This window comes from Eptesicus fuscus, chromosome 15, assembly GCF_027574615.1.
Source record: "Eptesicus fuscus isolate TK198812 chromosome 15, DD_ASM_mEF_20220401, whole genome shotgun sequence".
NCBI lineage: Eukaryota > Metazoa > Chordata > Mammalia > Chiroptera > Vespertilionidae > Eptesicus > Eptesicus fuscus.
This window is the reverse complement of record NC_072487.1, coordinates 67,358,218-67,382,722: the sequence shown is the minus strand read 5'-3', so window position 1 is coordinate 67,382,722 and position 24,505 is coordinate 67,358,218. Positions and strand designations below refer to the sequence as shown.

Genomic DNA, 24,505 nt, shown 5'->3' with positions numbered 1-24,505 from the left:
AATGTGCATTATGTCATGCGCTGTGCATACTGTTAATGTCGGGCAGGGCTATGGCTTGTTCACATTCTCTGCACAAGGAAAGAAATACTGTGATTCTTGGACTCTCAGGGGGAGAATGAAAGGAGGGGCGGGGGGAAAAGGCCCCTGATTCAGACCTCAGGCTTCTTGCCTCTGTGCAAGGAGGGAAGAGGAAGGAAGAGAGGAGGAAAGAGATTTGAAAACCTACCACGTGGCACATGGTATCATAGTTCCTTCACCCTCATTATCTTGCTTAAACCTCATTACAATGTTGGTGGTGCTTCTACAGAGCAAGACAAGCGGCTCAGGGAAGCTGTGTTTCCTGCCCCAGGCCATGTAGCTGGGAAGTGGTGGAATGGGGGCCCGAAGCCAGGTTTGAGTTGAAGGATGAGCCCTCGCTTGTGCAGCACAGCGACCTCTGCACAGCCAGGAGCTGGCCCTACAGCGAGGCTGCTGAGTGGCCCGGCCTACCTCCCACGCACACCATGCCCATGGATTTATCCAGTGGTCCTCCTCCTTGCCTGACCTGCCGATCCAGCCCCCGTCAGAGCATCTTCTCACCTGGATGAGCGCAGGGCCACCACTGCGTCTAGACAGCCACTCTCAGACCACTCGGCACCAACCAGCCCTCAGAGGGCGCCTCCACAGCACCCCACGTTACTGAGCAGACAGCTCTGCGTGCTCCCTGGCTCAGAATCCCGTCAGATGACTTGTTAAAAATACCGTCTCTGGGCCTCACGTGACACCTACTAAACGAGAAATCGGATTTTTAAATGTTTTCCCTCCAGAATTATTCACCATTGTCCCTGCCGAGATGTGCTAGATATTCAGTGGAATCTGTGCTTGGGCCCCAAGCCAGGCTCTTGGGTGCCTGTGGGTGTTGATGCCGTCAGCAGTGGTGATGGTGTGTGTGTGTGTGTGTGTGTGTGTGTGTGTGTGTTCAGGCACACACATGCATGCTCTTCTGGCACACTCTATAGGGATACTCAAGATGGATTCCTTAAAAATTAACTCCATAAAAGATATTTATGGATAGTGAATACAACACTATTCCTATTTCTCAGATGTAACAGGTTAATTAATTAGGCTTGCAGATGAGATGGGAAACTTAATTCTTATTCATAAACCTATCGATTTATAGGATGAGTAGGGTTCAGAAAACTTTTGAGGGACCAGCGTTGGCTCCAAACCACCACCTCTGTATTGCCACCCCTCAGACACACACCAGAGCAGGGGTTAAGGAGCAGGCTGTGTCTGGCCTCAGCAGCTAGCCAACCCTGTTCTCTCTCTGACTTTACATGCATTCCAGATAAGTACCATTGTTACCAAATAGCCTGGATGCCTTGCCACATTCGTTTAGGTGGATTTTCGTTATAAATTTGCTATGTTGGGCATAGCTCTAATTCAAACACATCACAAGGTCAAGTCCCAACTAGAGCTCTTCTTAGAAATAACCACAGTTTACAACCTTTTGCCCTTAGGGTTCATTTCTTCAGTTTAGAGAAGTATTTGGGGCTCGTGTGGGCACCTGCTGGGCATCTCCCTCGTACTCTCAAATTTTTAAATATATTCTTATTGGTTTCAGAGAGGAAGGGACAGGGAGAGAGAGATAGAAACATCAATGATGAGAGAGAATCATTGATCGGCTACCTCTTGCACACCCCTTACGGGGATGTGCCCTGACCTGGAAGGGAACCATGACCTCCTGGTTCACAGGTGAATGCTCAACTGCTGAGTCACACCAGCCAGACAGTACTGTACTATCTTTGATCCACTAGGCCAGTGGTCGGCAAACTCATTAGTCAACAGAGCCAAATATCAACAGTACAACGATTGACATTTCTTTTGAGAGCCAAATTTTTTAAACTTAAACTTCTTCTAACGCCACTTCTTCAAAATAGACTCGCCCAGGCCGTGGTATTTTGTGGAAGAGCCACACTCCAGGGGCCAAAGAGCCGCATGTGGCTCGCGAGCCGCAGTTTGCCGACCACGGCACTAGGCCATAGGTAAACTTCTGTGGGCTAGCCTGGGCACTCTGGCCTTGTGTGTATGCTTGTTTTTACGAGGAAGCACACTTTGTGTGCTGAAAGATCTTAAAAGGCAAACTTCTGGCCACTCAGTGGGCTCCTAGGTTGGGCTTCTAGGGGTTGTAGCAAAGACGTACGGGGTGTTGGTAGCCACAGGCCAACGGAGCTGGATGGAGGCTGCGCTGGCTGAGAGCTAGAAATAGCGTGCCAGAGACCCTCCGAGCTCCTCCGTCCCTGGGGCCGCTCCGACAGCTTTCTCTTCGACTACACGAAAGCGGCTGCAAGGACTGCTTTCCCCAGAGCTTTCCTACTGCCCTGAGCATGTCGAGGGACTTCGCTGCTTCTAATTATCTCCCTTTATGTTCAGGCCCAGGCTTGTTAATACAATAAACCGTTGTTTCCAGGATGCGCTCACCACGCAGAAACCTCTCAAGGTGTTTTACAAGCAGAAGAGCTTGTTCAATCAAATCAAATTCCAAATAACAATTAACAGCGGTGTCGGAGGACTGGTATCGCGGTCCAGCCAGGGCCCCGGGGACAGCGGTGTTCCCTCCAAGCTGCAGCGGTCCACCTCCTGCCCACAGCGTTATTTAGAAATCTACTGGACAAAACAATCTTTGCCTGAGGTCAAGGTCCCAGAATATCAACATTGAAAAGATGTTAACCCTTTGCACTCGCTTGCTTTTTTCTCAATTCCTTTATTCTAATGCTAACCGTGTCGAGTCACACTCGACATCCGAGTGCAAAAGGTTAAAGATCATTCCAGCTGAACCCGGTTGTTTCAAATGGGTAAACTGAGGTCTAGAGAGACGGGGCAATCCTGCCTTCACACAACATCAAGAATCAAAGCTCCTGGAGAAGGTCCCAAGACCCCCTGTCATTGACACATGACCCTGATCTCGCCGCTTTCCGACACGTATGAACACTGTCTCTGCTTTCCACTTACAGGTGACTGAATGGTAGCCCCTCCAAAGACTTGTCATTTGGGACCTCAAACTGTAACTTATTTGGGAAAGGGCCTTTGCAGATGTATTTAAGTTCAGGATGTCAAGATGAGAGCACCCTGGATTTAGGACAGACCCTAATTCCAACAACTTGGGTCCTCATAAGAGACATAAAAAAGGGATATTTCAGACATTCAGAGGAGAAGCCCACATGAAGATAGTGGTGGAGATTGGGGTGATGCATCTAGAAGCCAGGAAGTGCCAAGGACTGCCATCAGCCACCAGAAGGTAGGAGAGAAGCATGGAACAGATTCTCCCTCAGAACTTCCAGAAGAAAGCCATCTGCCAACACCTTGATGTTGGACTCTGGCCTCCAGAATGTGAGAGAACACACTTCTGTTGCGTTAAGCCAGCACGTTTGAGGCCATTTGTTAGAGCAGCCACAGGAAACTAATACCCACTTCTTCGTGGAATGTCCTTGTTCACCCCTTCCACGTGGTGGGGACCCGCTTTGTGTTTAAGGCTCATCTTTAATACTCCTGCCAGCTTATGTGTGAGCCTTTCTAACTCAGCCTCCAGCTAGAATGGAACCCAACTTCCCTGGGGTCCCTAAGTGCATTGACCCATAAAGTTCACCTCAGCATCTGCTACTAACTATTTTAATTACTTGTCCCTTTCCCCTATCAGGCTCTAGGTTCATCTACAGTGGTGATTTCCAATCTTTTTTCACTTCATGGCTCCCATATGCTAATTACTAAAATACAGCAGCATACAAAAATATTCTTTTGCCTATTTGACAAAAAAATAGGTATATTTTTGATTCACTCACATTGGACAACTATTATTATGTTGGCTGTGTCATTTTTTTATTTGACAATCTAAGGGGAAAGAGGTAAGGTATTGCATATTTTAAAAATTCTTGTGGCATACTGGTTAAAAACACTAGTTAACAAAATTATACAGGTTTTAAGTGCACGATTCTACAACACATCATCTGTACACACACCTCAATAAAGTCAATGAAGGAAAAAGAAAATTGCCGACCTAGAGCATAGACCACAGTGGTTCCATTTTGGGCCCCAGAATCAATCTCGTCCATACAGGTGTTCAGAAATGCCTGTAGAATTACTGTGAGCATAAATGAATGATTTAATTCTTGTTCTCTTCCTTCCTTTCCAATGATAGAAACCCATACCCATGCATCTCCATGCCTGTACTAACCTCCCCGCTTTCCCTAACTTGAAGTCTATTAAATCATAAACTTCCGAAATTTCAGGCCCAGACATGAGGCAGTGCAATGTATACAGCAAGCTTTGGGGTCAAACATATCCAGGTGTGTGCCGTTTCTACCACTTCCGTGTAAGTAACGGAACCTCTCTACTCTTCAAGGCCCTCAACTTTGGAATGTCAATAAAAAACCCGGCCTGTGTGACTCAGTGGTTGGGCATCGATCCAGGAACCAAGAGGTCACAGTTCCATTCCCAGTCAGGGCACATGCCGAGGTTGCAGGCTTGATCCCCAGTAGGGGGCGGTGCAAGAGGCAGTCAATAAATGATGTACCTCTCTCATCGATGTTTCTATCTCTCTATCCCTCTCCCTTCATCTCTAACAATTAAAAATAATTATATATATATACATACATACATATATATATATATATAATAAAATAAAATGTGAGCAAAAGATTAAATGAGTTCATGTAATTCATCCGGACTATAACTCCCTTCACACAATGACACTACACTCCCATTTTACAGATTAAGACCTGGAATCTAAAGGAAGTGAACTGTTCAGGGTGTCACAGGCAGGAAGTGCCACTGCAGGCCTTGGACTTACATCCAAGAGTCCAATATAGAACTCTTGTCCAACATATCATATAGAACCCCAGGGACTCTATCGCCCCAACAAGCTTCCCCCAATCCGTTGGCTGAGTGATAAAAACATTGTCTATCATCCCCGAGAATGCGGCATCCCCGGCACAGCACACATCCTTGAATTAACTGTGTTTGGTCGCCAGGCTCCTTGGGAGTCCTCTAGATCTGCATGTAACGCAGTCTCTCGAGTCTCAGCAGGTTTGAGACACTGTGAATCATGATGCTGGGAGGAGGAAAACAAATGCCTTCTGTGCAAACCATCGTCTTTCAATTACAGATCATTCTATTTGTAAGCCCTTTCCCTTGGATACAGATATCTCGCAGTCTGGCGCTCCTTAGAATAGAAGAACATAGAGAGAGGGGGCGTGGGGAGAGGAAGAGAAGGGTGAAGAGGGAGATAGGGAGTGGGGGGCGGAGAGAGATAATGGAATCCCCACGGTGAACAGATGCTCAGAGCCCGGGGAGCACTGTCTGGGGACCCAGTCCTTGTGGATCTACGGACTGGCACCCAGGGAATGAAAGTGGCTCCTGAGTTGTGAAATATGGTGACACAGATACAGTCCAAGTATTTTTTTTTAACAGTGGATGAGCCTAAGGTACAGAAGTTAGATAGCTTCACCAGCCACCCAGCAAGGTGGAAGCAGAACCGGGAACTCTGGCTTCTAATTCAGCGCCCTGTTGCCTCCAGGGGGTTAGGGATCCCAGAGAAAACTTGGAGGTGTGGACAAAAGGAATTTTGCAGGGAAGGCAAAACAGAGTTTTTGAGGGAAAATGAGAGAAGACATGACTAGAGAGATGGACATAGGAAGAGAAGACGTCTACAAAGGAGAAGGAGAGAGGAGGGGAACAGGAAGACAGCACACGGAAGGTGTGAGAACCACGGAAAGACAAAGACAATAATTACAGTGCAGCAAAAAGTCAAAGAAGAGAGGAGACCACAGGGATAAAAACACTGGGTTAGGGAACTGTTTAGTCATTCTCTGATAAAGGTGCCTTAATGCATCCCCACGGCTTCTATCCATAAACTGCTTGTTCCTTACCGAAGTCTCCAGCCTTCTGTGCCTGGGCCTGGCTGACCTTTGCCACCAAGCCCTGATTTCTGCCTCCAGGAGTGCCTACCGCCTGGACTGGCGTTTTCTTTCACTCCGCTCCTGGGTATTACTAGGTTCATCTCCCCTAAGGCTTAAAATCTCCTTCAGGAAATCCTCCTCTCCCCTCTTCCTACTGTCCACCCTCCGTTCCAGACAGGGTTGGACAGTTCTTCTCTGTATTGCAAAGACACTCCCTACCCCCATCGTATTATTTATTACAATGAACTTGAAATCTGTTTTAATGTCCTCTTTCCCCCAGTGAACTGTACATTTCCAGGGCCATGAACTAGGCTTGATTCATATTATATCTCCAGCACCTACCATGGGGGAAAACATGTATTCCACACCCAAGGCATGACTGATGAACACAGGACTGATGGATGCATGATTGGACAAACCACACCTCCTCTAAGAGGAGTAAAAAATTATGTCTACAACCACTGGGGGGGCGCTCCTTGAGTAACTCCAGCATTAGACCCTGGGGGAGCAGATGGAACAGAGTTTCTCTCTACCAAACACCTCCGCAAAACACAGAAGGCAAGAGCAATTCAAACTGGAGAGATCCTTCCAGACATAACCAGGTGAGGCTGAGAATGGAACCAAGCCTATCCTGGTGGATTAAAGACTACAGTGAAAGTCAGAAGCATTGAACTCCTCTGTGGGACTGGTTAGCTCTGTGGCTTGGGGAACTCACTTCTCAGCAAAGGGCAACAGTTCATTCCATTCATGCAAGCAAGCCTGGGCGGTGGCCTTTGTTATCACTGCCCCTCCCCTGCCAGGATGAATGAGCAATAAAGCATTCTGATCTATTAGGGGAAATGCAAGGAGTGAGGTTATCTTGGTTTCTTATTCTAAACTAGAAGCCTGGTGCACAAAATTCATTCTCGGGAGGGGGTATCCCCTCAGCCCAGCCTGCACCCTCTCACAATCTGGGACCACTGGCTCCTAACTGCTCACCTGCCTGCCTGCCTGATTGCCCCTAACTACCCCCCTGCCAGCCTGATCACCCCTAACCGCCTCTACCTGCTGGTCTAATCGCCCCTAACTGCCCCCCCCCCTGCCAGCCTGGTAGCTCCCAACTCCCCCCCCCGCCCCCCTGCCAGCCTGGTCGCCCCTAACTGCCCCCCCCCACTGACCTGGTTGCCCCTTACTACCCTCCCCCCCACTAGCCTGGTCACCCCCAACTGCCCCCTGCCCCTCACTGCCCTCCTCTTCCAGCCTGGTCACCCATCACTGACCCCCCTGCCAGCCTGGTCACCCCTCACTGCCCCCCCTGCTGACCTGGTCACCCCACGCAGCCTGCTGTTCAGTCGTTTGGTTGCCCCTCACTACCCCCCTGCTGGCCTGGCTGCCCCATGCAGACTGCTGTTCAGTCATTTGGTCATCCCTCACTAACCCCCCTGCCAGCCTGGTCACCCCACGCAGGCTGCTGTTCAGTCATTTGGTCATCCCTCACTAAACCCCCTGCCAGCCTGGTCACCCCACGCAGCCTGCTATTCGGTTGTTACTGTGAGGGCGTCCTGACCAATTTGCATATTACCCTTTTATTAGTATAGATGGCATCATTGATTGCATCCCTACAAGGTCAACCACAACTTCAGACACTGGCAATACAGGTGGGAGCAAGTCTACGGCCCTGGTTTCCGGTTCTCTAGAGGGAAGCACAAACATACAGGACTAGCCATGCTTTTCAAAAGGAGACAAAGACTCGGCAAAGAAAGAGCTATAAGTAACATGCCACGGTGACACTTTGTCTGGAGTGATCAGCCTCAGAAAGATGGTGGCATGAATCCCAACCAGACCTAGAAGGACGGTCAGGGTCAGGTTTCACTAGGCAGAGTGAGCAGACACTAGCAGGTGACAATGTGCAGGGCGCGCCTGTGGGTATCTGAGCAGAAGAGGGAATGGAAGTCAATGTGAGAGAGACAGGTCTGGAGCATATTAACTGCAGGGAACAGCAGCAGGAACAGAAGAGGCAGTAGCGGCAGGTGGAAATGGCGGCAGCTATCAGGTGGCAGCTGCCCTGAGAGACCAGAGTCCACCACTGTGCTGAGGGCTGTGTATGCAATGCCTCATAGAGCTCTAAGTAATTCCATTCACACACCCGCATGCATGCATATAGGTATACATATATGAAAATACGTATATGCATGTGTATATCTAGCAATAGGTTATGTTTATTTCCACTTAATAAGTGAAGAACATGAAACACAGAGGGCTTAAGTTATGTGTCCAAGGCAAGTACACAGTGAAGCCAGAATCTACACTCAGGTCTGTCCCTCTCCAAGGCAGTGTTTCTAAATGCTGCGCCACAGCTCACCACACATCAGGCTAAGAGGGGGAGGATTTATCACGAAGACTGAGGGAGCCATGCAAGGTGTCTGCGGAAGAAACAGGGTCCAGTGGTCGCTTTCAGAAGATGACACCAGCGTCCCTCGTACCCCATCAGCTGTGGGCGAGTCCTGCTCTCCTAGGCCTGAGGAAGCCCCTGTTGGGTGAGTGGGGCAGACAGGGTCCTCCTGCAGCAATCCCAGGTCTCCTGGACGGGCCCAGCCCCTCTGGGCAAGCTCCCATCTCCCCTGGGCCCAGGGAATGATTCATCAGAGCAGCCTCAGCACCTGGGCCGGCCCAGCAGCCTGCGATCCAAGGCTGGCAGCCAGGCTGGGGTTTTTAATTAGCTGAGAGAGGAAGAGTCAAGCCCTCTCCCACGGAGAGAAGGAGAGACACCCAGCAGGCTCATAAATCCTGAACCAGGGATCCATAGGCCAGAGAGGGCCTTGGAGAGGGGGGAGGGGCAGGCGGGTTTGTTTTTTTTTTCTTTCTTTCTTTCTTTTTTTCTTTTTCATAGTCTCCCTTGCTTTCTGGTCCAGGAGTGAAGATAGGAATCTATACCACCTTTACACAGGAATTCTCCCCCGCCCCGATGCCCCAGTTTCCAGCCTAGCTATGCGACCAAAAGTTGGGGAACCTCATTTCCAGTGTCACCTCCACTACCATGTTAAGATGCAATTTGAGGCAAAATTACAACACAAAAGCTGGCAGGCTTTGGAGTTAGAGTTAAATTTCTACTCTATGATCCTTACTAAACCTGTGACTTGGGCAAGCTGTTTCCCTCTCTGTGCCTCAGTTTCCTCATCTGCCAAATCAGGATAAGACCTTGTGTTGCAAGGGTTCAACAAGAGAGCCCACATGAAGCGCCTGACCCATAATGGCTGCTCAGTGTATATCAGCTGTTTGTAAACTTCTTTCCTCCCTCTGAGCCTTAGTTTCCCCATGTGTAAAATGCAAAGTTGTGCTACATGACTTACAAGAGCTGATTTCCTCTGGGTATTTTAAGCTGAATATGAGAAGATGGGTGTAGGGAGAAACAATACTATTTCTACATCCAAATCTGAGGTGGGGAGGCCGGCTCACTTAGGAAGGAGGTTGCAAATTTGCTCTTAGTAGGGGTCCAGAAGGCAGGACTGGAGCTAAGGCAGGATAAAAATCTTCAGGGATGCACACTGCATGCCAGTGTAAGCAAGGCGATTCTGAGAGTCAGAGCTGTCGGCTGCCTAGGTGGTAAGTGAGCTCCCCATTGCTGGAGAAAAGCAAGTAAAACTTGGACAATGGTCTGGGGCAGATGCTCTGAAAGAAATTTAAACATTGGATGGGATGCCAGAATTTTTCCCTTAAGGATCTTAAGTGCTGAAAATATCATGGAATAATGCTCAGGGGTGTCAAGCACTTACTAAATAGTTTCTCAGTTGATTCTCACACCCGAGAGGTAGGGGCATTACCAGCCCTACGTCACAGATGGGAAACTCAGGATGCAGTTGCATGCTCAAGGCTGCACCCAGACAGCAGCAGGCAGACCAAGGACAGGAGCCCCGGTGACTAACTCTTAAGTCCTCTTCTTTGTTACACAGCTGACCTCCCATCTCTGATTCCACACCTGGTGGCAGAGCCTCAGCCTGACTCATACTGATTGCAGCTGTCCTCTCCCCCGACCCCCCCAGCCCTCCTCTGTCCCCTGCCTGTTCCCCCACATGTATTTACACTGGGCTGCCTGGTAACAAGCTGCTGGGCTCCTTACCATGCGCAAGGCGACAGCAGGGCGATTAGTGAAATTTGTTACCCATGCGTCTCTGAACAAAATTAAATTAAAAGTGCAGCTTCGCTGTCAAGATAAGGGCCAAGCTGCTGAGATAATTTTTCACTCTCAAACACTCAATTACCCAGTGAGGCTGGATCAGATACAATCAAAGGGGAGAAAAAGAAGAAAGAGAAAGGAGAGATTAAAAAAAAACAAAAGGAAACAGAGAGAGAGAAGGAGAGAAGGAGAGAGAGAGAGAGAGAGAGAGAGAGAGAGAGAGAGAGAGAGAGAAAGAGAGAGAGAGGAAAGAGGACTTCCAGAAACAGATGTTAAAGAGGCTGTTGCTATGGTGACGGGGCTGGACCACCAGGAGGCAGGTAGGTGGGTGTGGCCTGTGTCTATATCTATAATAATAATTAAAAAAAAAACAACCACAAAACCCCGATGCTCTTCCTCCCCACTGCTCCTGTCCTGGGCCAGGTGGTGTCATTTTTCACCTGAATTATTACATCAGTCTCCCAACTGGTCTCCCTCACCCCATCTTATCCACCTCCATCCAGGCTTCAATGAAAGCTTGAGTGACCTTTCTACCACAGAAATCTGAAAGCATCCCTTCTTTGCTGAAACCCTTTGGTGGCTTCTCATTGCCATCATGATAGAGTCCAAATCACTTAGCTAGTGTCACCTCCGGCTCTCTGCTCCTCAGATTTTATGTTTCAATGAAATGAACTAGACATCTCTGTCCTTCCCTCCCTACCTCCATCCATCCCTCCCTTCCTCCATCAATAGGAATTATTTTGAGGGCCCACAATATGCCAGGCATTGTGCTTGGTCTCACTCTATTCATAGTCCCCTTGTCTCAAAAAAAGGTCTTTCCACTTCCTTCCCCTCAACAATCCCACCTTGTTCTTCAAAGCTCAGCCTACATATTTCCTGGGCTACTGTGCCTACTACCATTCCATCAAGCTGGTCAAGTGCTCTTCCTTCGTGCCCACAAGGAATTTACTATCAACCCTAGCACAGCCCTTTGCACCCTCTACTGTAGTTGCCCATCGGACTGTTTCCCCCACCACATTGTGGGACCCTCCAGGGCAGAGCTGTGCTTCAGGTACGTCTGTATTCCCAGGGCCTGCACAACAGGCTTCCAGACAGAGTCCCGTGAACTGAAATTGCCTTGGATGGAAAGGGTGGGGCACCTGCTGAGATCCCTCTTCTCCTGCCTCCAGTTCTCCACCACGATTTCGTTAGGCACCTGTTTCACAGTTCTCCTCCTCTGGAGAGCCATCCGTGATTGATGACCCTACATATCCCAAGACCTGCACTCCAAACTGCCTCAGCAATTAGCACACGGCGTATACTACATTATCTTACTGTGGTGTGTGTTTTTAAAGTCCCTTGCAATTAGAATCACAGAATTGCAGAGCCAAGAAGGACACTGTAGAATTATAATCTATTTCACTGGAGAGGCCACCGAATTTGATTGCTCTGGTATTCTCCATTATTTCCTACTCCCTCTACCAGCTTGAAAATGCCTTGAGGGCAGGGACCACAGGTCTTATCCATCTTGTGTATTTTCCTAAGGCAGCAATGCTCAACCATGGCTGTACCTGGAGAGCTTATAAAAAAAATGAAGATGCCCAGGCTCTACCCCAAACTTTTTAAATCAAACTATGCGCTGAGGTCCAAGGGTAGACATTTATTAAGCCCAAGCATGTTTACTATGTATATACGGTTGGGGATCACCCTAAAAGGGAAAATTAACCTTTACGCAAAACATGATTCAAGGACCAAGTATAATAAGGTAATTTTCCTGGTTCAGGATCCTTTCCACCTCGATATTTAGTTTTGATTCTTCCTCATTCCTTTCTTTTGTTTTTCCCATGTTAGGTAAAGATAAAATACGTTCATGCCTCCAGGGATCCCAAGACCGACACAATGGTTTGAATGAATAATGGATGGACAACATTTTTCAAGAATTCAAATCAATTTAAAGACATACTACATCTTTAAGGTAATCTGACTTAACTACTGAGACACGGTCTCCCTGTGTATACAGTGAAGTTTCAGGACTGGATGCTACTGTTTATTCATCACTTACTGCCTCCCAAGACCTGTGCTAAATGCTGTACTTGTTTTATTTCAACCTCAAAACCACTCTTAGGAGAAGGAACTATGAGTATACCACTACACAGTGGAGGAAAGCAGAGGCCAGTAGGTTAGAGTAATCTTCCCAAGATCACTCTGCCCAGACTCCTAACTAGCTATGTTTGGCCTCAAAGACCATAAAGACTGTACACTGGGCTACCTCCAGTAAACCCACCCACCTCAAACCCATTTTGGGAATAGGCAAGGTGTTGATGACAGACAGAAGGATAAATAAATGCACACATGTATAACTATCATGATCTGCCCACGTATGCTGTTTAAATAAATTGCTCTGTTTGTCCTCAAAAGTACTCATTGTGGTATTTAAGTTCAACCCTTTTTAAAAAACCATTCTTCACAGTTATTTGGCTGCATAATATTCCATCAGATTTATGCACTGTAATTTACTTAAGTCAGTCTCCTATTGTTGGACGTTTAGGCTCATTCTAATTTTTTCAGTGAATCTGATTATGCTATAATGACTATCATCAGGTTTAGAGTGTCATGAAAAAAAATATGGTCATGTCATAACCAAGTACAAATGTGAGTGTTGCTTACAGTTGTGTTGATGGGAAAGTATGTAAATGAGGGTGGGGGAAAATTCAATGAGCTCTTTGGTCTAGAACAGTGGTCGGCAAACTCATTAGTCAACAGAGCCAAATATCCACAGTACAACGACTGAAATTTCTTTTGAGAGCCAAATTTTTTAAACTTAAACTTCTTCTAATGCCACTTCTTCAAAATAGACTCGCCCAGGCCATGGTATTTTTTGGAAGAGCCACACTCAAGGGGCCAAAGAGCCACATGTGGCTCGCGAGCCGCAGTTTGCCGACCACTGGTCTAGAAGGTTCTTGTTTGCTTCTTTTTTTCTATTTTCTTCTAGTAGTATTATTGCATCATTTTACCTGGGTGAAAACAATACACATGCCACCCCCAAAATGGTGGAAACCCTTCAGTTCCCTGGACGGCCTGAGAGTGGAGAGATGAGCTTAGCAGTTATTGGTCTGAACTTCTTCACAGACAACGATGAGAGAAGATTCTTAAAGGTTGGACCCATGTCTTGTTCACCCCTGATTCCCTAGAGAGGACACTGTTCCTGGGATCTACAATGTGCGTCAAATGACTAAAAGCACCTATTTCAGAGGTGGAAGAGGCCTTGCATGCATTTTATTCAAACATTGCGTCCCAAATGAATGGATGGAGAGCCAAAGAGGCTTGCCCAGGGCTCCCTGGCATTGGACTGCAAGAGCCACAGTTCGCCCCATGTTTTCTAAAATCTGCTCTATTTAGAGGAGGAAGATGGTTAGCTAATTTGCTCAATGGGAGCCATGAGGGAGAAGTTCTTCACCAGAGTCCGACTCAGAAAGGGTTTGCCTCAGTGACTCTGGGCCCTACACATGGTCATGCTTGTTGCGTTAGCAACACAGCTTTCCTGAATCCCTATGTCCTGCAGCCTGTTAGCAGGTCCCACAACAAAGGCTGCTGAGTTGTGGTATCTGCTTCCGTCCATGGAAAACCAGGTGGTTTGACTGCACCCGAGATGTTGAGAGAAGGACACTGGCAACCTAGAACCCATGATACTTTCAGCCTCTTCATTGCCCTCTCCTTAGGATAATCTCTTCTTCTCACACCTTTATTTACCTCCCTATGGGAGACCAACTTTTAAAATGGTCCCCAAGAGCCCCATCTACCTCCCCAACTCTGTATATGCCTCTCCTCATGAATATGGGTGGGGGTATAATATGATATGGACTATCACTCTGTGATTAAGGTATGTTCTATGGCTGCAATGAAGGGATTTTCCAGGTGTAATTACAGTCCCAAATCAGTTGACTGTGAGTTAAATGTACGTGAATGTATCTGGATAGGTTTGGCCAGACCAAAAAAGAGAGAGCTCTCCAAAGAGCCTGGGGCTTTGCTGGAAGAGTCAAAGTGTAGCAGATGCTCTCCTGCTGGCCTTGGAGAAGCAGGGGCCATGCTGTGAGCTACCTGGGGAGGGTCCATGAGCCAGGGCCTGAGAGTGGCCTGTAGGAGGTGGGTGTGGTCCCTGGCGGACAGCAGCAAGAACCAGGCACGCCTGTCACTCAGTACAAGAAATGAATTCCATCAATGACCCCGTCCGGGCCTTTGGAAGAGGGACCCAAACCTCATCTGAGATGAAGCCCCTGCATGACTCCTAAGGGAACATATTTGAGATGCGGGCGGTCACAATCTCTCAGTGTAGGGAAAAGGGGGAGAAATCCTGCCAAGACTCCTTGAAAAACAAGAAGGCAAGAAAGACTGATTATTCCTTCTCGCTAGTGTAAGCAACTAAAAACGACATGTTTGCTTTATCGCCTTTGGTCTCCCATTTGATTCCTGACAGCCGTCTCCCTCCCTTCCATGCCCGGCTGTCAGGTGCGGAGCTGGTTTCAGAGCTGGTTTCATCACAAAGGAGGAAGAGGGTGGAGAACAATGGAAGCAGTGTGTCGGAGGCCGCACAGGCCTGGGAGGGGGTTTTTGAAGCTGTCTGGCTCCCTCACTGCCTTCAAGGAACCCTCATTTGCTCAGACTGCTTGATGTTTCTGCAGGTTGGGGAGAGAGAGTCGGGAAGGGACCTTTAAGAGAAAAAAACAAAAAAACCCACAACAACAAAAGCCAATGTCTGTTTCCTCTGAGGTTTGAAAGGGAGAAAAGAAACATCAGACAGAAGTGGTTTTGTTTTGTTTTTTTTTTTTAGCCCAGTGCAATTTATGAATACATAATTTTCTCTTCTCTAATATCTTGTTAAATAGGGCCAAATGCAGGCAGAGATCAAAGCTGGGTTTCTGCATTTTACAGTTCTTTCTGCAAGAGAAATCCAAATTCCAGCCTCATCTCCCCATGAGGGAAACCAGAATCTCTCCAAAAAGCTACTGGAACCTTCGAGAGGAACGCATTCACCTACCGAAAATCACCAAAAGCTAATGACCGGGGCAAGAGTTCTGATAAAGAGGGAAGGAGTGGAAGTCTATGTCTTCGGTGTGTGCTCCTCTGAGCAGAGGGTCCCAGGGGTCTGTCCTACAGCCGGAAAGAGGGAGCCTGCAGGTGCACCTGTGAAAGAGGCTGTCCTCAGGCCGGTCCTTAGGACGGTGGGAGGAAAAGCCATTCCACAATGCCCCCGAGAGGCCCCGCCCACCAAATTCATGCTCTTAGTGAAAATGAGAATGTCTACTTTTTTCTTTCCGCCCCCTAGAAGCAAGACCGATCTGCAGGCCAGCACGTTGGGAAAGGGCCATGGAGCCGTGTCTGGCCCAGGCTTAACTTAGCGGGTTACCACTTAGTGAACAGTGATCACATGGCAGGCACACCGCCTACGCATGTCCTCAGCATACATTGTCTTCTTTAACCTTCTCAGTGAGACTGAGGAGGAGTAGCAGGACTAATGGCAGGATACGTCCTCCTTTACCCAGGAGAAACAGGCTCAGAGAAGGCAAGTGTCTTGTCCTAGGCCACACAGCTTGGAAATGGCAAAGCACAGATGGGGACCTCTGTCTGCTGCAGATTCTGAAGCCTGTAAGCAACCTAGAAGGACCCCCGATTACTTAAGGTTTTAGCGTGAAAATAAGTTCAAACTTGCAGTAAAGCTTCAGGGATAAGAGGAGTACAGGGAACACCCATGCATAGTTCTTTGCCCAGATTCACCTACTGTGAACAGGAAAGGCAACCGTTTAACCTTGGGCCATGTGCTTCCCTTCTCTGAGCCCTGGTTTCCATGTGCATGAAATAGAAGAGTGGATGGACTATCTATCGCTGGACTGATAACACCTTGCGGTCTGATGCGAAGTGATGGATGAAGGAGGGGCTCCTGCCTACTTCTCCAGCCCACCTGCCATCATCCCTGAAACCACAGACGTGGACGCTGCTCAGTTTCTGGCATCTGGTCCATCCCCTGGCCAGTGAATGCAGCTCTGTCCGCACCCGTGGCAGGTGCTGCTCTGCCGGGGCCCAGCCTTCACCCCTTCGCCCCACCCCACCCCCACTTCCTTGGAGTCCCCGCTCCGTCTCTGCATTCTCAGCTTATATTTCAGAACAGTCTCCTACCCTCCATCCCCAAAGGCCTCCTTTGCCGCAGATGTGGCTTGAACATTCCCTCACCTGTTCTTTTCCTTCTAAATAGGATTCATTTGTGTGGGCATGCATGCGTGTGCGCGCGTGTGCACGTGTTTTGTCAGGGGAGAATCAAAAAGAAAAAAATGTACACATCCATACAAAGGAGCATGACATTTTGTTTACGATTCAAGAGTTCTTATCATGATAGAAAAATCTCAGCTTAAGAAACGCCAAATTAAAACAAGCACCTAAAACAAATAAGCTAAACAAGGAACACTCATGCCCTGCTTCTCTCTGCTGATGAATAATAATCAGCAAAGCTTAGAGGAAAGGACACAGGATTAGGAATCAGAAAACCTGGGTTGCTAGAACTGGTGAAGCAGCCAGTGGCTGGGAAGAGTGAGGACCAGAGAGGGAGGGAGCTAGCCTAAGGCCACACAGCAGCCTACAGAGCTGGGCCAGGAGGCCCCTGCTGGTGCCTGCACTGCTGGAGTCACCCAGCAGTGGTGTCTGCTCTGTCTCCTGCTCAGCACTGCGCCCGGGGCTGGCCATGCTGTCTGCACTTTTCATTGGGACCTTCAATTATGCCCTGTCCTCATTAGTCAACAGAGCCAAATATCAACAGTACCACGACTGAAATTTCTTTTGAGAGCCGCAAACTGACTTCTGCGCATGGGCCACGAAGTTTCAATCGCACTGTACGTGCGCGCCCGCACATGGTATTTTATGGAAGAGCCACACTCAAGGGGCCAAAGAGCCGCATGTGGCTCGCGAGCCGCAGTTTGCCGACCACTGGACTAGAATGAGCTTCAGACTTGATGACATGAGGCATAAATATCCTTGTCTGACAGAGAGAAAAGCTCAGGCTCCAAGGAGGCACGTTTGCCAAGGGTCCCTGGGTGAGTCAGGGTTGGGGCTACAGACTTCAATTCGCACCTCCTCACCCTCGGCCCAGTGCCTTTGGCTGTCTGGCATGTCATCTCTGGTTAAGAAAGGGCGAAACTCTGCCCACTGGGCACCTACATATCCAGCTACTTCATTGGTTGCTTTTGTAGAACGCCATGAGAACTGACAAATCCAAGCAAGTGATGGGTTAAATGGTTGTTTACTTCTGCTTGACAAACAGACTTCTTTAGGCAGCAAGGACATGAGTGATAGGAGACCGGATTCACTTCACAAATCATTGTGACATGTCACCCATGCCTCCTGGACCAGCCCTACAGGTGAGGGCCACCCCTATGGCGTGAATGGATTATCTGGGGCACAGGTCAGCAAACTGTTGTATTGGTGTGTTTTGTTGTTGTTGTTTTGCTTTTTTTTGTTTTGTTTTTTGTTTTAGGAATAAAGTGTCATTTGGACACACTAAGTTCCTTCGCTTGTGTGCTGTCTATGGCAGCTTTTAAGGTCCAACAGCTGAGCAGAATAGGTCCAACAGTGTCCATCTGGCCTGCAAAGCCAAGAAATGTTTAGTAATTGGCCATTTGCAGGAAAAGGCTGCTGATTCCTGCTTTAGGAAACCCCACCAGACACACACCTGGTCTCTGAGTCTCTGTTTCTCAGCCCCTTTGTCTCTGCCTTTACGCCCTCATCATGCTGATGGCCACAGTTCTTTGCTTAGGGATGGGGTTCCGCCTGGCCATACCAGACACCACCGAATAACATACCCATTTTCCTTACCAAGAGACTGAGGCTCAGAGGAGCCAGAGGTGATTCTCAGACTATACCATAAATCTCGTGTCCAGTGGCTCTTATTGCCCCAAATCAGATTTTAGCTGATTCAGTTTGGGGTTCAGAATATTTTTAAGGAAAGGGGAATTTCAGGAAGAAAGAACAAAATTTTTTGAGCACCTCTGGGTGAGTTCTGGAACCTTCCATCTCCACACTTGAGTACTCTGTGACGTAGGTGTCAACAGCTCTTTTTGATACAGAGGCAAGCTCTGGAAAGCTCCTGAAGGCTAAAAGCCCAGCTATAAACAGGCGAGATAAAGTCAGGACTCACAGCCAGGTCCAGCGGAATGTAATGTCACTTCTAGCCCTGTCATGGGGCATGCTGAAAATAGAGATCCAGGTAGGAAAAAACCTGCTTGATGTTTTTTCTCTTCTCCCATTCCTTTGCTCTCTCTACCATCAGCACTAGGTATATCCATCCCTGGACTTGCTACGTCTCTTCAAATGTCACACCCTCCAATGTGCTCCAAGCACCCAGGCAGAGTGGGTTTCCAACATCAGTCCTCAGGCCCTCCTGCCCTACCAGGCATGCCACCTGACGGCCTTCCCCGGCGACCTGGAGGTGGAAGAATGAGCAGGGCTGAGGCCTCCGTGCTGCGCAGCAGGAGCAGGAGGGAGAAGGGAAAGGAGAGTGGACCACTTCCAGCGAGTGACAATGGAGTGAGAGAAAACAAGGGGAGGCGCCACAAAAGCAGCCTCCACCCTGAGCACTTACAGCCATCCAGACCCCGGGCCAGGCATGCCTGTCATTCATTCATTCATTCATTCATTAACCATTCATTCACTGAAAGCGATTCACGCAGTTCCCACTCTCAACCCGTCCATGCGGGTGGTGCCCGGGATGGAAAGCTGGGCACAGAGGACAATGCACCCATCCATGTGAAGCGCCCGGTTCAGTGTGGTGTGCAAATGCAGCCCAGAGGACATACCTGCACATGTAAAGTGAAAGCGGCACAAGGTCTACAGAGGGGAAGAACACAGGAACTGGAACAGAATGAACAGGGAATTCGGTGTGGGGATGGCTTCCCCAAAGACGTGCCATTTCCGTGGAGATGCCAGTGAGTGGGAGGGAGGCAAAGGGCAGGGCAGTGTGCCAGGAGCGAACATTTGGGAGGTTCTGGCAGGACAGTGCCGGGGAGGAGGCCTGCGTGGGAGGAATAACCGCGCTGGGGAGACGGGCAGGCCGGACCCTCAGAGGTCTGTAGGTGGTAAGAGGTTAATATTCCATCTTCTAAGCAGAGAAGCGACGGGATCCCTCCTTACATGTTACTGGGTTGGAAGACAGTTAAGTGAGGCCATTGAGAAGGTGACTTTAGTGGTTTTTAAGCAAAGAATGTAGGTGACAGGGGCTAGGACGGCTATGCTCGAAAAAGGAATAAATTATTGCCGAGACTTATAGCTACAAAGGAGATGCCCGTGTTCCCATTCAACCCTCACAATTACCTGAGAGGGAGGCACTGCCACCCCATTTCAAAGACATGAATACCGAGACTATTGGCTCACGTGTGTGGGTGGACAGCGACAGAGCCCTACCTGAGCCCAGGTCACTTTCCAGCTTCAACTCTTCTAGGAAGTCCCCACATTTCTCTGGTGTCCCCCATCTCTCTCTTTCCTCTCAAAGCTGGGACAGTGAGAACCACCCAGATAACATTTGGTTATACTTTTTCTCCCAAAAAGTGTATCATAATCTTCCCCAGCACCACTCAGCCCCCTGCAGGGCCCTCAGAAAGAGGGGTGCTGAGGACGAAGAGAAAGATGTGGGGGATCAGAGGTACAGAGAGAGGGACTGTCACTCTGGACAATACGTGGGGGGCGGAGATGAAGCAAGTGGCTCTGGCATTCAGCTGGCAAAGGGCCTGGAGGAAGGTGTGTGTGTGTGGGGGGGGACTGGCGGGGGAGGGGCACCACAGCCCTGGCATCCTCGCCATCCTGAAAACACAGCCCGGCCTTGGAGTGTACGGAGGCACTGGGCCAAGTCACTTCCCTCACGTCCTGCGGTTTGCTTTTGCTTTGCTAAGTTTACCTCTGATTTACGAGGAGAACGCTCCATGATGGATGCGTTCCCAATTAGCTATAAATAGCCCAGTCCTGCAGAGGAGACCCACCACCCTGCCCAGGCGAATTCTGGCAGCAGTTTGGGGAGAGGGAGAAGACAGGGTCAAGAATCATCCATCATCAACTTCTAAATCTCCAGTGCCGCAGACACCAGCCAGCCCAGACACGGGGAGGAGGGGGAGGCAAGGCCACTTCTTCGAATGGCTGCAGAGGCTGCAAAACCTTCCCAGGTGATGTGCCAACCCAGGCACCCCCCACGCGGGGACCTTTCAGTGAAAGGCACCAGCAATAGCGAGATACGGAAAACAACGAGAAGTGAACTGACATTAATAACTTCTACTTCTTTGGCCCTTAATATATACCAGGCGCCACGATACATTTTTTAATATCTCATAACCAGAACCCATCTTCAAGTTTCTGTGAGGCAGTTACGAGACCCATTTCACAGATGAGAAGACTGAGGTATAGGGAAGGAAGATAGCTTGCTTAAGAGCAAAAGGAGCCCAGAGAAGCTGTGCCGTCTGCGCTCTTGGAGAACCATCACGCACGGGTGGGATGCCCCCAGGATCATTTTGTGGGGAAGCCTCTCCCAAACACAGGCACCTCCCCAGCCACTTCTTGGAGAGGCACGAGGGCCACGGGCTGCCATGTGCCTTGATGAGCTGACTTCGTGGTTGCCAGAGGACCCTGCTTTTTTAAAAAAAATAATATATTTTTATTGATTTCAGAGAGGAAAGGGGGGAGAGAGAGAGAGAGAGAGAGAGAGAGAGAGAGAGAGAGAGAGAGAGAGAAAGAGAGAAACATCAATGATGAGAGAGAATCATTGATTGGCTGCCTCCTGCACACCTCCTACTGGGCATCGAGTCCACAACCCGGGCATATGCCCCTGACTAGAATCGAACCCAGGACCCCATAGTCTGCAGGCGGACACTCTATCCACTGAGCCAAACCAGCTAGGGCAGGACCCTGCTTCTTTCCAGGACCTGCTCCAAGCCCACAGAGCTGCCCTTCATCACCGGGATGCTGGCACCCCAGGTTCTCTTCCAGGAATAAGATCTTGAACTTGCTAATTTCTCATCCTTACAAAAACGCTCAGGGGTGAGGAACTATATTCACAGGTAACTGCCTGAAATATGGTCTTCAGAGCACATTTTATCCCCGAGAACGATGGACCTCAGCCCTTGGTGGATTTAGCCCTGCCCCAGCGTTTTGATGTTTACGCGTCATTGTGAGCAATAATCATTCGGAGATGCTAGTTTCACCTGCTGGAGGCACAGCCCAGAGAGTGACAGGGTGTCGTGATCACAGGGCCCAACTGTCCCTCTGGACCTGGTGTCAGGTAAGTAGAATTTCCTGAGTAAGTGCTGGTTCTGTCCTGGAGCCTCTGCCCACTGTATTGCCAAGTGTGTTTCCTTTGGCCCTTTGATGGCTGAGAATCCTGCCCTACACCGTCAGCTGGCTCTGAGAACCACCCAGCAGTACGGCACAGGTGACCCCGCAGCGATTTCACCTGCCTTTCAATAACTTTCCTTCTTCCTCTTCTCTTTCCATCTGATTCTCTTAGTTACTTCACTTTCTGCGCTGACTTTTCTGTAACTGTACAAACTTAAAAAAATCACCCCTAAATCCTGAGAGGAATGAAGTGGGACAGAAAGCACACAAAGGCTGAAGGGAAAGGGGATGGTGATGGCCACCAGTCTAGCCAAGGCTTCGCTGCCAAGCTCAGTGCCGACTGGACTGGGACCACCAGGGTGAAGAAGATTCAGGGTCTGTCATTCAACACGAAATCTGCCGCCCAGGTTTTCCTCCTACGAAGTGGTTCTGGAACCTTCCCAAGGCCTCCGTTACCTTTGCTGCGGCGGCGGCTGCGGTACTGCTCCGTGTAGAAAGTCAGCTGCGTTTCATCGTCTGCCTCTGACCCCGACGTCCCCTTGGTTCTCCCAAAGCTGATGCCCCCTGCGAGGAAGCACATCCATCAGTCATCGCGGCCTCTGCAGCTTCTTAGACCCTCCTCCTTCCCAAGATGGACAACCCCACCCCGACTTCTTTCTGTAAATCCCAGGACACCCAGGGGTGGGCGTGGCTTAGGGAAGGAGTTGGGGTTCTAACCGGTGCCTTGGCAGCCCCACGGCGGTGTGACCTTGAGGAAGCACATCCCTTTTCTGGGCCCCAGGTTCCTTCTTGCTAAAACAGGGACAACAACTATTAACCTTGCAGGATTGCCTTAAGGATGAAAGGTGAAATGCCTGGCCCTTGGTGGCTACTAAATAACTGATAGATATATTGGTTGCTTAGTGCGATGAGGCTGCCTCTAAGAAAACACTCCAGGCAACTTCATTTCACACACATTTCCGCCAAGTCCTTACTGTGTACCAGGCCCAGAGCCAGACACTGGACACACAGAGATACAACTGTTCCTGGCCAACCAGGGGATCATAAGCTAGTCGCGGTGACAAATGGGGTCCCATGGTGATTTAACCTATTTCATGGCTATGCTTTCCACACTTCAAGACCCCAGAGTATGGGGAGAGCAACCTGTCACCACACAGGTGACCTGAGGGACTTTGTGGAGGAAGGGAGATGGAGTCGGGGCTGGAAGGATGGATGAGGCTTCGGTGGAAGGAAATGGAGTTCCAAGGAGAGGTGAGAGTGGGGCACCCCTGGGTGGGGAGTGTGGGCAGGTGGCAGCCCCATCAGGTGGAGCACTGACTGGGAAGGACATGCTAGAGGACATGTGGAAGGACCTGGAGCACTGAGGATGTATGTCTCAGAAGCTTCTAGAGCAGGAGAATGAGCTCACAGCTGAGCACAGCAGGAAGGGCATGATAGTGGCACGCAGGTCTGTGGCTTGCTCCCAATGCCAGTGTGCGTTTTCCACTTCCCATAGCTCCTGCTGTGAACCCCTGTAATTGTGCTATTGGTAGGAACTCCCTCAGGCTTAGCTACATCCTAGGGATGCCTCCGGCAATCCACGTGTGCAAGCACATACATGCCATGCCCCTGGCTACCGTGGATGCTTCTCCAGTTCCCCCTGCCCCATCCCCACCCATCTGACCCTCACCTCCCCCCTTAGCTACCAAGGTACCATTTTCAGAATGGAAACTGAGGCTCAGCAAGGCTGCCTCTACACCAAGCTGTCCAATAAAAATATCATGCAAACCACACATGCAATGTTCAATGTTCTAGTAGCCACGTTAAAAAGGTAAATGTAAACATTAGTTTTTAGAACGTATTGTATTAAACCCAATGTACTAAAAACATTGTCATTTTTAACATGGAATTAGTGTAAATTATGATACTGAAATAGTTTATAGATTTTGCATACTAAGTCTTTAAAATCCAGTGTGTATTTTATACATAAGCACACCTCAGTAGACAGTAGCCAGGCGACAGGCGCCCACCATGGCGGGGAACGCCGGTCTGGCAGCACTTGCACAGCCACTGCCACTATTCCTGAGCATAATTAAGGACCAGGATCCGGGCACAGGAGAGAGACGAATAAGCCACGGGCCCCACGAAGGTGTTGAATCATTTTTTAATGTGACTTGGAAGAAAAATGGTGCAGCTCAGATTCCATTTAAAAGACAATGGCCATTGCTTCTGCCCTAAGGCACTTAGCCTCTGGCGGGTTTCTGCACTGGCTTCATCCACGGCCCGGGGAGGTCATGCACGTCTGTGGGAAGGAATCAGGGCACTGAAGTCAGACCCGAGTTCTAATTCTTCATCTCCCTTATTAGCGGAGTGGGCTTGGGCAAGGCACCTAACCTCTCTGAATGCATCTTTAAAAGAAGAGGGACACTAACTCTCAGCTCACATGGATATTATGAGGGGAGGTAGGTGTACTGCAGGTGAATAGTTGACACACAGACCACAAACAGGGATGGTAAGGCACATTCATTTATTCGAGGCTTGCCCAAGTTTATTAGGAGGAAAGAAGCACCAATGGGATGGGGGGTGACTCCCTGGCCTCTGTGACATCCTGGGGAGGTGGCAGCCACCCAGGACGTCTAGCCTCTGAGTGTCCACATAACCTGATGGGGCCACAGACCAGGTACAGACTGGCTTGGAGAGGATTCAGTCGAATGGAAAAGGGCCCTCTCTGCCAACATTTTCATATGAAATTGTTGACTTTGTGACCTAAAGTACAGCCGTTCATTACTCAGGGCTGCTCGCGTACTTCCATTTAGGAGCCGAGAGAAAGTGAGAACGGCCAGAGACTGGCAGGAGGACAGAAGAGGAGCCATAAGGTCCTCTGCCCTGTTCCAGGAGCCCATGGTTCTGCTGGTCCCGAATGAGATGAGGTGGCGCCGTGAAGAAGATGGGCACAGCACAGACCTCCGCGGGACGTGCGCTGCTCTGGGCCCTGCCTATGCAGTCTCCCATCCACACTCCACAAGCGGTCTGAGAGGCAGGGATCATCTCAGGTTCACAGAGGGCAATCCAACCTTCAGAATTTCACGGCTGCGTACCAATGATC

At 49.2% G+C, this 24,505-nt stretch overlaps 1 protein-coding gene across 2 annotated transcripts in view; it reads right to left on the bottom strand.

The window, feature by feature from the left end:
* ASTN2 (astrotactin 2) overlaps positions 1-24,505 on the bottom strand; it is a 769,045-nt gene that overhangs the window by 486,135 nt on the left and 258,405 nt on the right. For both annotated transcript variants that reach the window (XM_028161420.2, XM_054727144.1), the window contains exon 5: positions 21,877-21,984. In XM_028161420.2, coding sequence (XP_028017221.2) covers positions 21,877-21,984 — 108 coding nt within the window. The remainder of the gene's footprint in view (positions 1-21,876; positions 21,985-24,505) is intronic.